Source organism: Chelon labrosus, assembly GCF_963514085.1.
Source record: "Chelon labrosus genome assembly, chromosome: 23".
NCBI classification, from domain to species: Eukaryota; Metazoa; Chordata; class Actinopteri; order Mugiliformes; family Mugilidae; genus Chelon; species Chelon labrosus.
The window spans coordinates 19,112,384-19,128,847 of record NC_140356.1 but is presented as its reverse complement, the minus strand read 5'-3'; the positions used below and the strand labels follow the sequence as shown (position 1 = coordinate 19,128,847).

Genomic DNA, 16,464 nt, shown 5'->3' with positions numbered 1-16,464 from the left:
AATGAAAACCTGTTGTGGCCAACTCTAAAATCTTTGATTCACTGAGATTTTATTGCTCATGTTCTGATTAAACACTGTCATCATGTGCTGTATGTGTAACAGTGGAAAAGGTAGAGTTGGGTTGGTGTAAAACTATTTTGTTTCTGCAGGTGGAATAATAAAAATCATATTACTCATGTTTGAAAGTTTCCAAGTAATTTCAAAAACTTTGATAAAAGGACATTTGTCTGTACTTAATACCAAAGTATTGATAATTTATATTATACATAAATACTATTTGATTAAATTGTTATTGCACATAAATAAAATTACGGTCCTTTTATATTGAACCCTTTGTAAATTTACAATAGAATAGAGTAGAATAGAAAGATAATATAATACTGTTTTTACATTAATTATATAATATAGTATAATATACTGAATAATACTATATATACTTAAGGAACTAATGTTAAAAGTTACTATTTCATTTTACGTATTTTATTTTATTTTATTTTATTTTATCCAGCCTTTGCCTGATTTTTTAGCTTTATTTATTAAATTATTTGAACGTGCAAAACCCACTTTACACAACCAAAATAAATACCCAAACCATATAATATATACTCAAGGTACATTTTCATAACAATATTATCCCACTCCAGTTTATCGTGGAGGTTTCCTACATTTGTTTATGATGCATGATATGAAGAGGAATTCAAAGATTGAAAATGCGGCAAAAACTCAGAGGAAAACATTATTATTCTGCCAATTCTCTACAGTAAACGGTTCAGTTAATATCTGCAAATGCCACGTTGCACCACAGAGAAAAAGCTAAAGACAAATCTGAATTATTTTTGTCTAAATATGTGTGTCGCTTATACTTTGAATAGTAGATGAAATGTCTGAGTCAGACACAGCTGCCTGGTGACAGGAAGCCTTTTATGAAGTAAGCAATAAGAACACCTGAGACAAGCTCCACCCCTGTAATGAATCAGGATGCAAACCTGTTCTTCCATTGAGAGCAGAGACTCGGCAAGACAAAGACGACGGTCTCAAATTTTAGACCAAATTCTCGGACTTTCCTTTGAAGAAGGACTCAAACGTGAACCGCAGAGAATACTGGTGGGAATGCTGCTGGTGGTAAAGTACTGTAGCTGCTGTTGATGGTAGAAATAAGAGATTAAGAAGAAAAAACTAAAGTGAAAGTATCTGAGTTTAGAGAGGACGTAAACATGGCTACTGAAGTAGATAAAGATCTCTGCTGTACTCTCTGTGAAGACATTTTTAAAGATCCAGTCATTCTGTCGTGCAGCCACAGCTTCTGTAAAGAATGTCTGAAGAAACACTGGACAGAAAGAGAAACGCGTGAGTGTCCAATCTGTAAGAGAAGATCCTCAATGGAAATCTTTTCTCCGACCTTTGAGCAGAAGAGCCCACACAGGGTCTTTTTTAAGGAGGAAGCCTCTGTTCCACTCTGCAGTGTGCACTCTGAGAAACTCAGCTTCTTCTGTCTGGACGACCAGCAGCTGGTGTGCAGCGTCTGTAGAGATTCAGAAACCCACAGCAACCACAGAGTCAAAGCTACTGAAGAAGCAGCTGAGGAACTTAAGAAAGAACTTAAGGATTCCTTAAAACCTTTAAAAACTAAACTGAGGCTCATTCATCAAGTGAAGGGAGACTGTGATGAAACAGCAGAGCACATTAAAGTTCAGGCAGAAAGTACGGTGTATAAGATCAGGGAGGAGTTCAGGAAGCTTCATCAGTTTCTAGATGAGGAAGAGGAGGCAAGGATGGCTGCACTGAAGAAGGAGGAGGAGGAGAAGAGTCAGATAATGAAGGAGAAGATTGAGGCTCTGAGCAGAGAGATTACTGCTCTTTCCAGCACAATCAAAGCCACAGAGAAGGAGCTGAGAGCTGGAGACGTCTGGTTCCTGCAGAACTACAAGTCTGCAGAGGAAAGAGTCCAGCAGCAACCTCTGCCTGAAGATCCAGAGCTGCCCTCAGGAGCTCTGATAGACGTGGCCAAACATCTGGGCAACCTGATCTTCAACATCTGGACCAAGATGAAGGAGATGGTGTCTTACAGTCCTGTGATTCTGGATCCAAACACTGCTAATCCACAAGTCGTCCTGTCTGACGATCTGACCAGTCTGATCAAGGTAGAGATGAAGCAGCAGCTTCCTGACAACCCAGAGAGGATCGACCACTTCTTCTCAGTCGTGGGCTCTGAGGGTTTTGACTCAGGCTGCCACAGCTGGGAGGTGGAGGTTGGAGACAACAAGGCCTTCGTCCTGGGCGTGGTTACAGAGTGGAATCCAAGGAAAGGAGTCATATGGCCCGGTCTGTGGAGGCTGATGTTAAGTAATGGTGAATACAAAACTCTTTCACCGTCTGATACAGGATCTGACGTGACGGTGGTGAAGAACCCAAAGAAGATCAGAGTGAAACTGGACCAGGACGTAGGACGACTGATGTTCTCTGATTCTGACACAGACGAACACATACACACCTTCACACACACCTTCACCGACAGACTGTTTCCGTACATCAGCACTTGGGGTGACGTCCCAATAAAGATCGTACCTCTGCAGGTCTCTGTAACAGTAGAGCCACATTAGATGATGAGCTGATGTACAAAGAGATGCTCAGTGGAGACTCTGAACACTTTAATGTTTTAAGGTGAAAGGCTTTAGCTTGTACTGTTACTGTTGAATGTGAGTTAGCTGCTAAATGTTCTCCTGTAAAAATTATAGAGTTACTGCGATAAAACAGGAAAGTTGTGGCCTGTAAAACTAAAACAATAAGATGAAAGACATCTTTCTAATCTGTGATAATATTAAAGTTATGTTTTAGCTGTTATACACTGTAAAACATCATATGGGAGTTTAGTTGAATCAAGTGATAACTTTTCTTTTTTTTCATGTTACTTTAACTTTAAAATCTCTATTTTTTTATTATTGTTACTATAATAATGAGTTGAATTAATCATGTATTGTTTGAGCATTAACACTTTAACATATATGAAGTCCTGGTGGATTGTTTTTAATAATGAAAACTATTCAAAAACTAACTTTGAATGTTTTAACATAAGCGAACAATATATGTTTAAACTGGACCATTTTAAAGCGGCACTATTGAACATGTATTTGGTGACAAGTTCTACAGTGTAAATACTGTACACTTTTAAAAATGTTGTAATAACTGCATGTTCACTTTATGCATGTTTTCATGTATTTATATGTTTAGCACTTTAAGTATTAAGACTTCTTATATTGTATTTAACTTACCTGTTTTATGGGGGATCAAATAATATGAACAAAATAACAGTGAAGGAACTAAAATAGTTGGTTATTCATCTAAGTATTGTATGTAATATTTGAACTACTGTCATTAAAGTATCAAGGATTATTATATTTTTTTCATGATTTATATTTTGTTGAATTTCTGAGATCATAAATACAGCTGCTGCACATCCTCTATCGTGTGTAATGATGTAATTTAAAGGAATGAAAACCTGTTGTGGCCAACTCTAAAATCTTTGATTCACTGAGATTTTATTGATAATGTTGTTCTGATTAAACTCTGTCATCATGTGCTGTATGTGTAACAGTGGAAAAGGTAGAGTTGGGTTGGTGTAAAACTATTTTGTTTCTGCAGGTGGAAAAATAAAAATCATGTTTCTGATGTTTGAAAGTTTCCAAGTAATTTCACAAAGGTTTCCTACAATTGTCTATGATGCATGATATGAAGAGGAATTAACAGATTAGAAATGCAGCAAAAACTCAGAGGAAAACATTATTATTCTGCAAAGTTTCTGCAGCAAACGGTTCAGTTAATATCTGCAAACGGCACGTTGCTCCAGAGAGAAAAAGCTGAAGACAAATCTGAATTATTTTAGTCTTAATTTACAAAAGATCTGTGCCACTTGTACTTTGAATAGTGGATGAAATGTCTGATTCAGACACAGCTGCCTAGTGACAGCAAGTCTTTTATGAAGTGCGCAATAACAGCACTGGACCTAAGCTCCACCCCTGTAATGAGTCAGGAAGGAAACGTGTTGCAGTGGAAACAAACACTCTGCAAGAGGGAGACGACAGTCTCAACTTTAAGAACAAATTCTCAGACTTTCCTTTGAAGAAGGACTCAAACATTACCGGGAATATTGGTGGGAATGCTGCTGGTGGTAAAGTACTGTAGCTGCTGTTGATGGTAAATGAAAGGGCTTAAGAAGAAAAAACTAAAGTGAAAGTATCAGAGTTTAGAGAGGAAGTAAACATGGCGACCAGATTAGAGGAAGATCTCTGCTGTACTCTCTGTGAAAACATTTTTAAAGATCCAGTTATTCTGTCGTGCAACCACAACTTCTGTAACGAATGTCTGAAGAAACACTGGACAGAAAGAGAAACGCGTGAGTGTCCACTCTGTAGCAGAAGATCCTCAAAGGAAATACCTCCTTTTCACTTTGAGCTGAAAATCCGATGCGATGCCTTTTTAAAGGAGGAAGCCTCTGTTCCAGTCTGCAGTGTGCACTCTGAGAAACTCAGCTTCTTCTGTCTGGACGACCAGCAGCTGGTGTGCAGCGTCTGTAGAGATTCAGAAACCCACAGCAACCACAGAGTCAAAGCTACTGAAGAAGCAGCTGAGGAACTTAAGAAAGAACTTAAGGATTCCTTAAAACCTTTAAAAACTAAACTGAGGCTCATTCATCAAGTGAAGGGAGACTGTGATCAAACAGCAGAGCACATTAAAGATCAGGCAGAATTCACCGTGTGCAAGATCAAGGAGGAGTTCAGGAAGCTTCGTCAGTTTCTAGATGAGGAAGAGGAGGCCAGGATGGCTGCACTGAAGGAGGAGGAGGAGCAGAAGAGTCAGATGATGAAGGAGAAGATTGAGGCTCTGAGCAGAGAGATTACTGCTCTTTCCAGCACAATCAAAGCCACAGAGAAGGAGCTGAGAGCTGGAGACGCCTCGTTCCTGCAGAACTACAAGGCTGCAGAGGAAAGAGTCCAGCAGCAACCTCTGCCTGAAGATCCAGAGCTGCCCTCAGGAGCGCTGATAGACGTGGCCAAACATCTGGGCAACCTGAGCTTCAACATCTGGACCAAGATGAAGGAGATGGTGTCTTACAGTCCTGTCATTCTGGATCCAAACACTGCTAATCCACAAGTCGTCCTGTCTGACGATCTGACCAGTCTGAGGAAGGTAGAGATGAAGCAGCAGCTTCCTGACAACCCAGAGAGGGTGGACCACTTCTTCTCAGTCGTGGGCTCTGAGGGTTTTGACTCAGGCTGTCACAGCTGGGAGGTGGAGGTTGGAGACAACAAGGCCTTCGTCCTGGGTGTGGTTGCAGAGTGGAATCCAAGGAAAGGAGTCATATGGCCCGGTCTGTGGAGGCTGATGTTCAGCAACGGTGAATACAAAACCCTTTCACCATCAGACGAAGGATCTGACATGGCGGTGGTAACAAACCCAAAAAAGATCAGAGTGAAGCTGGACCAGGACGGAGGACGACTGACGTTCTCTGATTCTGACACAGATGAACACATACACACCTTCACAGACACCTTCACTGACAGACTGTTTCCATACATCAGCACCTGGGATGACGTCCCGATAAAGAGCGTACCTCTGCAGGTCTCTGTAACAGTAGAGCCACATTAGATGATGTGTAAAAAAAGATTGTTTATTGTTGCATCATTTTAATTGCTGAGATATTTGAACATGTAACTAAAATGAAAACCTACATCTAAGTCTGTATTAATGCTGTTCTGCCTAAACACTGTAATCATGTACTGTATGTGTAATAATGAAAGTATAACATCCTGGGTGAGTCCCAGGTTGACACTGTGGAGTCCTTCCTCTTTCTGGAGCCACTCTAACCTAGGACCTGAAGTTGTGTATTTTTCACTCTGCTGAGAGGGCGATTGGCTGTAATCTACGCTGTCTTCAGGACCTCTACGCCACCGGGACACTAAGGCGGGCAGGAGAGATTGCAGCTGACCCCTCTCAGCCTGGACACAAACTTTTTGAGCCGCTCCCCTCTGGCAGGAAACTGGGGTCTATCAGGACCTGAACCACACGTCACAAGAACAGTTTCTTTCCATCTGGAACTGAACTTGTAAATAAAAACATACATTAACTTTCTTAATCAACAATATGTACATTTCATCCTCAAATTTATACTTTGTATTCATTCATTTATTTATTTTATTCAGTTTAAGGACAGCATGCACTGACATTAATCATTTCAACGAAAAAAGATAAGATGAGAGATGTATATTTACAGACTGGATCTTCCTGACATGTTTATATTTGATGGATAAATCTCCACAACAAATCCCTTGTATGTGTGAACTTATGTGATATTAAAGATAATTCTGATTCTGATTCTGATCTAATACTGTTCGTACATAAGGGACCAATTAGAAGTAATTTTACGTTTTTTAAAATGTTATTTCTGTTTTAACATTCTGAGCTATTTTATGTTATTTAGTTATTTCTTTTGTGCCTCTTACGTTTGCCTTACGTTACGCTATGATAACATTTCATTTTTTTCATGTTACTTTAACATTAAAATCTCTATTTTTTTCTCATTTTGACGAGTAATGATGAGTTGAATTAAGTTGAATACATTTTTTTTTTAAAGGAAAATATGTTTAAACTGAACCACTGTTTCATCACCCTGTGAATAAAGTTGAATTAATTAATTTATTTTATAGAGATTAAATAATATGAGCCAGATCATGATGAGAGATATACAATTGCTTATAAAATTATATATGGAAGTAAGTTGTAGTAGTATTCTGTGAGTGTAATTAAAGAAACAGTTATTTGTTCATTATTAATGTTTTTTAATGATTTATGTAATTATATAATGTGAAGGAATGAAAACCCTAGACTCTGACCTACATATATTGATTCACTGAGATTTAATTAATAATGTGCTTTATGTGTAAAAGTAGAGTTGGGTTATGTAAAAAAATATTTTGTTGCTGCAGGTGAAAAATAAAAATCATATTTCTTGTGTATGAAAGTTTCCCAATAATTTCACAAATTTTAATAAAAGGGCATTTGTCTGTACTTAATATCAAAGTATTAATCATTTATAATATGCATAAATACTATTTTATTTTATTTTATTCTACCTATTTCTTCATGACTATTAGTATAAAATATTCTTGCACATAATTCTAATTATGGTAGTTTCATATCAACCCCTTTGTAAATGTATAATATAATTCATTATTATTATTATTATACATTAAATAATATAGGGTAATATAATAAAAAGGTAATATAATACTGTTTTTTCATTAATTATATTATATAATATTTCGAATAATACTAAAGGAAGTAAAGTTAGTATTTTATTTTATTTCAATTTATTTATTTATTTATTTTATTTTATTTTATAATTTAATTTTGTTATATTTTATGTTAACCAGGCTTTGCCTTCTTTTTTTTCTTTTTTTTTTTAGCTTTATTTCTTAATTGATTTGAATGTGCAAAACACACTTTACATAAACAAAGTACCCAAACCATATAATATGAACTGTAGGTACATTTTCCTAACAGTACAGTATCATCCCACTCCAGTTTAGTGTGGAGCAGGGGCGTAGCCATCATTTTAGAAGTGAGGGGGACAAATTGTTCAGAGGTCTATTGAGTGATTTATCATCCTCTCGCATTCAATTGCACCTCTCCTTAGCAGCTAAAGAACCACACAAACACAAACAGCACAGCACCAGGAAACCGACTATAGCTCTTTAAAAATGATATACTATCAAAGTCAAAATCTAAACTCTAAAGCTGCCTAACTCTGGTTGAGTTGACATAGAATGACCCTGGGGCATCTACAGTACAGGGTGAGTAGCCAGATAATTAAGCGGCAAATGAAAACACTGAGCACCAAAAGTTCTGTAAAACACCATTCCTGTTTAAAATCATCAGCACCAAAATTAAATGGGATTGAAAAGGTATTGATTGATTGCACATTGATGTTTGGTATTAGATATGCAACAAAGCGATTGGTTGGAGTCACATAGCCACTCCTGTTTCAGATGGCTTTCTCTTCTGACACAAACATTTGCTTGATAAAGGTCTTGCACCGAAACGTCACAATAAATTATCTCTATCTTTCTGCAAGTTTGCCAGTGTGCGGGATTTTTTCTTCCAGATACCATTTTAAAAAAATCAGTTCTAGAGATTGCACATAGCCTTGAAAAACTGGTTTTATTTTTCAGTTCCTTCACTTTTTCCACACATTTTCTAACAGATGAAAAAAAAAAATAATCAAATTGGCTGCCATCAGATTACCAGAACTGCCCTATCTCCTCAGCCACTGCCTCTCCAATGAATAAAAAAAAGTACAAAGGAACAAATGTAACCAACACAATGAATCAGTGCAAATAGTTTTCAGTGCAAAATTAACAGTTGCAAGTCAGTATATGTGGCTCACTTCTACATGCTTATTGGCTCACTGACGTTGGCGAGGTTAACCCCATAGGTATTGAAATGTAACACTGAACGACAAGACATTTTTCGATACTCGATGGTATTGAGGCAATTCGGTCGATGCCAAAAAAAAGTATTGAAGTCGATACCCAGCCCTACATAACTGTGCCTCTCACCTAAGGGAAGCAGCCAAACGTGATTCTGCGCCTCTCATTAGCCGCAATGAATTGCTGAGCAATTTGTCTCTTATTTAGTTTGTCCAATTTATCTTTGTGGATATGACACACAGCTACACTGATGAGCCGAGATTGTGTCATTGTGCTTCGGAGCCAGGTTTTTAACCTCCGAAGACCACTGAAGCTTCTTTCAGCCTCAGCGGAGGAGGCAGGCACAGTAAGAAGCAACCGCACAAGTATTTCTACTTGTTCAAAGAGACCCCTGACCTCTGGCAACATTCCTCGCAGAATGTCAGCAGCCTCACTGCTTGACTGAAAGTCATACTTGGACTTAAACATTGCTAATTGCACTTAAAGAGAAGGTGTGTACACTTCTGGGTATTGCAGCAAAACATCATCATCTGTCACTCCTGTTAGGAGTACTTTTTCAAGTTTCCTGATCATCAGCAGCCCTTCATTTTCAAAACGTTCTGTGAATTGCAACCTCACAGTGTCCAGAACCTTGAAAAATTCTGTTCTGAAGTAGTCAGCTGAGGAAGGAGGTACATGGGCAACAGCCTCACCAGCCAGGCGTTTGGGAGGGTTTTCACACATTTGTGATGCTTTGTTGTAGATACTTTGAAATCTCTCAGGTGTTCTTTTTTCAGCTATGCTCTCTTTGACGCAAGTGACAGCAGCAAGCATACCATCAACTGTCTGTGAACGACTCTGAAGAGACTTATTGAGGCACTCCAATTCCTCTGTAACCTCCAAGGCAAGCAGAAGACCAACAACTACATTGCCCTTTTGCAATCTTTCAAGCAAGCCATTTGCCCTGCTGGCTGAATCTGACTTACCAGATGCCATTTCCTCTAAAGCAGAGATTCCTAAAGTGTGGTGCGCGCACCCCCAGGGGTGCGCAAGCTGCCTCTAGGGGGTGCGCGAGATGAAAAACGTAATGGCGGAGAAGTTATCTTCCAGCATCGTGAAAAGTAATGACAGTAAAATAACATATACTATTTTTCCATTGGTCTGTGATATAAATGCAATTTCTGTATGATTCCCATCATTTCGATCATTTTTATTGTCAGAATCACTGAATTTACGTATTTCCATATATGGAGCGACGCGAGTTGAGGCAGCAGCGAGCCGAGCCTCACCTCTCGCACAAACTAGGCTCGTGTCCTTGGCGCGTGCCTGTGGCCAACTCTCTGTATGGCATCAATATATTGGTTGTGCACATTTTTATCATGTGTCCTAATCTTCCATAGCCTGTATTTCATATATGAGTGTAACATATTCAGTCTTGTTTATCTGACATTAAACCGCACTGAAAAACGAGATGGGGCAGCCAGTAGCCTACTTCTGCTTCATGGAAGTGGGCGATAGTGAGCTACTGGTTCATGCTGTTCTTCTACGCTGAGTCAACTGTACTGTTGCGGTCCGTTTATTGGGATTTTTTCTCTGTGTGAAAGATAAAAATAGAAGATTCTAAATCTAAACCTTCAGTCAAAACAGGAAGTGGTAGGCCTACATGTGATATTCTGTTTTACAGTATTAAAAATGGATCAGATCATCAGAAGATTTAACAACTAAATATTATAATTTGATTAAGGTGACGATTTGGTATTATATTCAAATCCATATTTCCATTTGTGTTTATTTTTTCTCACTGGCTACTCTCATGTTGAATGAGTATGAATGAACTGTGCAACTGCGACGGCAAACGCGCTCTCTTTCTTATTATCTCTCGAACCGCTATAGATTGACACTGGTCCTTTGGCCAAATGTACCTTATACCTGTGTAAAGAATACTCATTTGAGAAATGAAACGTAACCAGTTAATGTGAAAGCAGCCAATTGAATGGCGAATTTAAGCTATTTCATTGTGTTCATAATTGTAAATCTGTGCCACGAACCTCACCGCACGTCACTGGTGCGCACCTAGATGAGCCACCTGCGCTGCTCTTTAAAATCCTCAGATGGATCCTCTTTTTTGTATCTGTTCCTGGGCCTATGCTCTTTGTTATCGCTGTTGTGGGTCGTGTCTAACTTTATTGCAATTTAATTCAAATTACTGGCGTTCTAATTTTATTTCCTTAACCGCTGTGTTAGGATGATGGGGTCGTGTTAGCTCCACGGTCATTTAAAGCAATTTTTGTTTAACGCGGATGAAAATATTAAAACATGTCGCTCATCTTATCTGCTTTCTGCTTCTGAGCCTGAGCCTGTCATCCATCCTCTTTGCTCTTAAAAGTAGAAGCTTGTGCGTAACTTTGTTTCATTATATTGAAAATGTTCCAGTTTTTCAGTTTTTCAAATGCGAGAGTGCGTTTTTGTGATCGTGATTACTTTATTAGATTAGATTGGGGGTGCGTCAACCCAGTTCGGACATATAGGTGCGCGGCCAAAAAAGTTTGGGAACCGCTGCTCTAAAGCAAGCAATACAGGCTGATACTGGTTCAGTACAGTCCACCTCGTGGAACACAATAGCCTGATAGACTGGGCTGGCCCGCTCTCTGCTTTTGCAGTATCCTGAAAAATCTTCATTGACTGGCCAAACAGAACTCCCAATTCATGAGCCCACTGCAAAGAGTCACGAACAAACATCTTTTAGCCAAAGGCAATAATATACAATATAGAATGTCTCTGTTTTAGTTAAACATTGTCTACATGTAAAAGCATTACTCAACTTACTCGGTTTGTTTGGAAAAAACTTTTTTGCCTCTTGGCTGGTTTGCTGAACATGTTTGAAGCACAACGTCCCTCTCTGCTGACACACGTCAGCGGCGTTTGTTTGCCACTTTAGCTACGCGATACTCATGATGCGTTTAGAGGCGACTCGGAAAAACGCGTTTCAACATGTTAAAAATGAATTAAGTGGTTGTAATGGCTGTAAAAAGTGCGGGGACGGAGGGCACAGATACAGAAAGTGCGGGGGACATGTCCCCTGTGTACCCCGCGTCTGCTACGCCCATGGTGTGGAGGGTTCCTACATTTGTCTGTGATACATGATATGAAGAAGAATTAACAGATTAGAAATGCAGCAAAAACTCAGAGGAAAACATTATTATTCTGCAAATTCTCTGCAGCAAACGGTTCAGTTCATATCTGCAAACAGCACGTTGCTCCTGAGACAAAAAGCTGAAGACAAATCTGAATTATTTTAGTCTTAATTTACAAAAGATGTGTGTCGCTTATACTTTGAATAGTGGATGAAATCTCTGAGTCAGACGCAGCTGCCTGGTGACAGGAAGTCTTTTATGAAGTGCGCAATAACTGGACCTAAGCTCCACCCCCTGGAATGAATCAGGAAGGAAACATGTTGCAGTGAAAACAAACACTCGACAACACGAAGACGAAGTTTCAACTTTCAGACCAAATTATCTGACATTCCTTTGAAGAAGGACTCAAACGTTACCGGGAATACTGGTGGGAATGCTGCTGGTGGTAAAGTACTGTAGCTGCTGTTGATGGTAGAAATAAGAGATTAAGAAGAAAAAACTAAAGTGAAAGTATCAGAGTTTAGAGAGGACGTAAACATGGCGACCAGATTAGAGGAAGGTCTCTGCTGTACTCTCTGTGAAAACATTTTTAAAGATCCAGTCCTCCTCTCGTGCAGCCACAGCTTCTGTAAGGAATGTCTGAAGAAACACTGGACAGAAAGAGAAACGCGTGAGTGTCCACTCTGTAAGAGAAGATCCTCAAAGGAACTATTTCCTAACTTTGAGCTTAAGAGCCCATGCAAGACCTTTTTTAAGGAGGAAGCCTCAGAGTCTGTTCCAGTCTGCAGTGTGCACTCTGAGAAACTCAGCTTCTTCTGTCTGGACGACCAGCAGCTGGTGTGCAGCGTCTGCAGAGATTCAGAAACCCACAGCAACCACAGAGTCAAAGCTACTGAAGAAGCAGCTGAGGAACGTAAGAAAGAACTTAAGGATTCCTTAAAACCTTTAAAAACTAAACTGAGGCTCATTCATCAAGTGAAGGGAGCCTGTGATCAAACAGCAGAGAACATTAAAGATCAGGCAGAAAGCACCGTGTGGAAGATCAGGGAGGAGTTCAGGAAGCTTCGTCAGTTTCTAGATGAGGAAGAGGAGGCCAGGATGGCTGCACTGAAGGAGGAGGAGGAGCAGAAGAGTCAGATGATGAAGGAGAAGATTGAGGCTCTGAGCAGAGAGATTACTGCTCTTTCCAGCACAATTAAAGCCACAGAGGAGGAGCTGAGAGCTGGAGATGCCACGTTCCTGCAGAACTACAAGGCTGCAGAGGAAAGAGTCCAGCAGCAACCTCTGCCTGAAGATCCAGAGCTGCCCTCAGGAGCGCTGATAGACGTGGCCAAACACCTGGGCAACCTGAGCTTCAACATCTGGACCAAGATGAAGGAGATGGTGTCTTACAGTCCTGTCATTCTGGATCCAAACACTGCTCATCCACAAGTCGTCCTGTCTGACGATCTGACCAGTCTGAGGAAGGTAGAGATGAAGCAGCAGCTTCCTGACAACCCAGAGAGGGTGGACCACTTCTTCTCAGTCGTGGGCTCTGAGGGTTTTGACTCAGGCTGCCACAGCTGGGAGGTGGAGGTTGGAGACAACAAGGCCTTCGTCCTGGCCGTGATAACAGAGTCAGACCAGAGGAAAGGAGTCATATGGGCTGATATGTGGCGGCTGATGTTCAGCAATGGTGAATACAAATCCCTTTCACGGTCTGACACAGGATCTGACGTGACGGTGGTGAAGAACCCAAAGAAGATCAGAGTGAAGCTGGACCAGGACGGAGGACGACTGACGTTCTCTGATTCTGACACAGATGAACACATACACACCTTCACACACACCTTCACTGACAGACTGTTTCCATACATCAGCACCTGGGATGACGTCCCGATGAAGATCGTACCTCTGCAGGTCTCTGTAACAGTAGAGCCACATTAGATGATGAGCTGATGTATAAAGAGATGCTCAGTGGAGACTCTGAACTCTTTAATGTTTTAAGGTGAAAGGCTTTAGCTTGTACTGTTACTGTTGAATGTGAGTTAGCTGCTAAATGTTCTGCTGTAAAATTATAAAGTTACTGAGATAAAACAGGAAAGTTGTGGCCTGTAAAACTAAAACAATAAGATGAAAGACATTTTTCTAATCTGTGATAACTGTTGGGATCTGAACCTGGTGGTGAGCTATGGAAGCTCACCATGCCTAACCAAGTTGACCACATGTCTTGGAAACAAAGGGAAGCACCAGATTCCCACAATCCTCCAGGTGTGAAAAACTGACCAAGCAGTTCACTGGCTGACAGTGGCATGTGACCTCTGAGGTCATCAGGTCATATAAAATGCGCTGTTTTGCCAGTGTTCTCTCTCATTAATTTTTTTTATTTTCTATGTTTTTTTTTTTTATTTTTATTTTTTTTATAAATATAACGTTTCCTCTTCAACCATAGAGTACCATGATAGTATGCCAAGTCCCTTTGCACACTCCTGTACAGTTGGTGGCGGTATGCACCAAAGAGATGTAATCTGCCAATAAACAAAGAAGAAGAAGAAGTGTTCTCTCTCTCTCTCTCTCTCTCTCTTATTCTCTTATCATCTTACCCTCTACAACTCCACACCTCCACGTGGAGACCCCCCCAGCTGTCTGTGAAGGTTCTCAGTCATCCAGGTCATGGTATATCCAAAAAAGGTTTAAAAAAAGGCAACTGGACTTGTAGAGTTGTTCAGAAGACGTTTCACCACTCATCCGAGTAGCTTCTTCAGTTCTGGTGGACTGGTGGGAAATCTGAGGTTTAAATAGGAACTCCTCCTGCTCGGCTGCAGCTGGGTGCCAGGCCTGTTCTCCTTACAGCAGCGAAGCGAGATCCTGCTGAGGAATCTACACCAGGTCTTTTAGCCAACAAACAGAAGGTTTGCAGGCTAAACTCCCAAACAACAGGAGCCACACGGCTAGTTAGCACCGAGCTGCTAACAAGCCACTTCAAAGGACTCAAGGAGCGGCCGGTTTCCCTCCAACGTCTGCCATCAGGAACACACAGCAAGGACTACAACTTTTCCCGGTTTGGCCTTCTATCAGGAACTGCCAGCTAAAGGAGCAACACACCAGAAATTGACTTTCCACCAAATCTGGTAGTATGACCTGGGCCTAGTCAAGCTAAGCTAAGCTAGAGTTAGAAATGTTGATTTGATGTGATATTTGTTTATATTGAGTTGTTTATAGTATAGTGGTTTGATGTTAGTTTAAATTATGCTACACATAGACTCAGGGTCTTGCATGCTTAACTAACCACTCTTCCTCTAACCTGGCACCTCATAAAACCCTTATCACATTCCACATATCTACTGGCCAGCACATGGTCTGAGTGTCCCCACTCAGCAGCCATTGTTTCCTTTGTGTTCAAGACCTCAAGGCCCGGCGGCCATCTTGACACGCCCACAACCGGCGGCCATCTTGGCACGCCCACAACCGGCGGCCATCTTGGCACACCCACAACCAGCGGCCATTTTGGCTCACACACACACACACACACACACACACACGCACACACACACACACACCTGTATTGAGTACACTGTAGTTAACTTGTATGTTTAATTTTATTCTTGTTAATAAATGTCTTTTAAACATACCTGTCTGTTTAATGTTGCACAAGAGTGAATATTGCCAACCTCTACACTGCCATGAACTCCAAATTCCTTCAACTGTAACTAGTTGTTAACGTGGTAATTTTGGTTATAGTTATTAAGTTAATTATTAATCCGAACTCCAAATTGACAATTTAGTATAATTTATGAGACTGTTTTGATTAATTGGCTATATTTTCCCTTCCTAGAAGGGTGGTGCCCCGAGGTGATCTAGTAATTCAGATCCAATTATTTAATAATAAATAATTATTTTTGATAATTATTAATTATTCATGATAGCCAAACCCCAATACTGAGTGCCTTAGTACCAGGCCCAACATAACATTAAAGTTATGTTTTAGCTGTCATACACTGTAAAACATCATATGGGACTTTAGTTGAATAAAGTGATAACTTTTCTTTTTTCATGTTACTTTAACTTTAAAGTCTTTTTTGTTACTTCAAAAATTCTGGTGTTTCACTTTTTTAAAATGTGTAATAACTGTATATTAACGTCATACATGTTTTCATGTGTTTTGCTTTTTACGGATTAAGAGTCGGGTTTTTATCAAGTCATTTATCAACATTAACAGCTTTTATTGTCAGAGTATTTTTAAGACTCATATAATTCTTCTTTCTGTTGTTATTACTGTGTGAATTAAGATGAATTTATTTACTTATTTTATAGAGATTAAATAATTTGAACCAAATCATGGTGAGGGAAATAAAATTGATTATGAAATTAGAAATGGAAGTAAGTTGTAGTAGTATTCTGTGAGTGTAATTAATTAATTAACAGTTATTTGTTAATTATTAATGTTTTTTCATGATTTATGTAATTATCTAATGCAATGTGCTTTACGTGTAACAGTGGAAAAAGTAGAGTTGGGTTTGTGTAAAAATATTTTCTTGCTGCAGGTGAAAAATAAAAATCATATTTCTTGTGTTTGAAAGTTTCTCAGTAATTTCACAAAATTTTCCACAGAAAACATATTTGAAATAAACCACTTTTTATGGTCAGTACTCAATCCCCCAAATATTATTAATTAAACTTTTTATTAAACTTAATTTTATTAGTATAAAGTATTTTGCACATATTTCACAATAAGATCATTTTTAACCTCCACTCCTTGTTTGAAATATAATAATAATAATAATAATAATAATAGTGTAAAAGAATAATTTCTATTCCTTATAAATGATTTAATTTTATTCTACTTATTTTTATTACCTTTAGTACAACGTATTTTGCTCATATTTCAA

At 39.3% G+C, this 16,464-nt stretch overlaps 3 protein-coding genes across 3 annotated transcripts; all 3 read left to right on the top strand.

Annotated features, from left to right (window-relative positions):
- Nucleotides 1-1,207: 1,207 nt before the first annotated feature.
- On the top strand, nt 1,208-3,667 carry LOC311508798 (zinc-binding protein A33-like). The gene has a single exon (XM_084573771.1). The coding sequence runs from the start codon at nt 1,215-1,217 to the stop codon at nt 2,598-2,600; it is 1,386 nt and encodes a 461-aa protein (XP_084429897.1). The 5' UTR covers nt 1,208-1,214; the 3' UTR covers nt 2,601-3,667.
- Nucleotides 2,686-7,162, top strand: LOC311508795 (zinc-binding protein A33-like). The gene has a single exon (XM_084573768.1). The coding sequence runs from the start codon at nt 4,258-4,260 to the stop codon at nt 5,641-5,643; it is 1,386 nt and encodes a 461-aa protein (XP_084429894.1). The 5' UTR covers nt 2,686-4,257; the 3' UTR covers nt 5,644-7,162.
- A 4,740-nt stretch (nt 7,163-11,902) lies between these two features.
- On the top strand, nt 11,903-16,118 carry LOC311508639 (nuclear factor 7, ovary-like). Its single transcript, XM_084573504.1, has one exon. It carries the CDS (start codon nt 12,134-12,136, stop codon nt 13,520-13,522), a length of 1,389 nt encoding a protein of 462 aa, XP_084429630.1. The 5' UTR covers nt 11,903-12,133; the 3' UTR covers nt 13,523-16,118.
- The last annotated feature ends 346 nt before the right edge of the window (nt 16,119-16,464 follow it).

Bases quoted from the DNA above. Each gene is read 5' to 3' on its own strand.
- LOC311508798 (XM_084573771.1), top strand. From the start codon at position 1,215: ATGGCTACTGAAGTAGATAAAGATCTCTGCTGTACTCTCTGTGAAGAC.
- LOC311508639 (XM_084573504.1), top strand. From the start codon at position 12,134: ATGGCGACCAGATTAGAGGAAGGTCTCTGCTGTACTCTCTGTGAAAAC.
- LOC311508795 (XM_084573768.1), top strand. From the start codon at position 4,258: ATGGCGACCAGATTAGAGGAAGATCTCTGCTGTACTCTCTGTGAAAAC.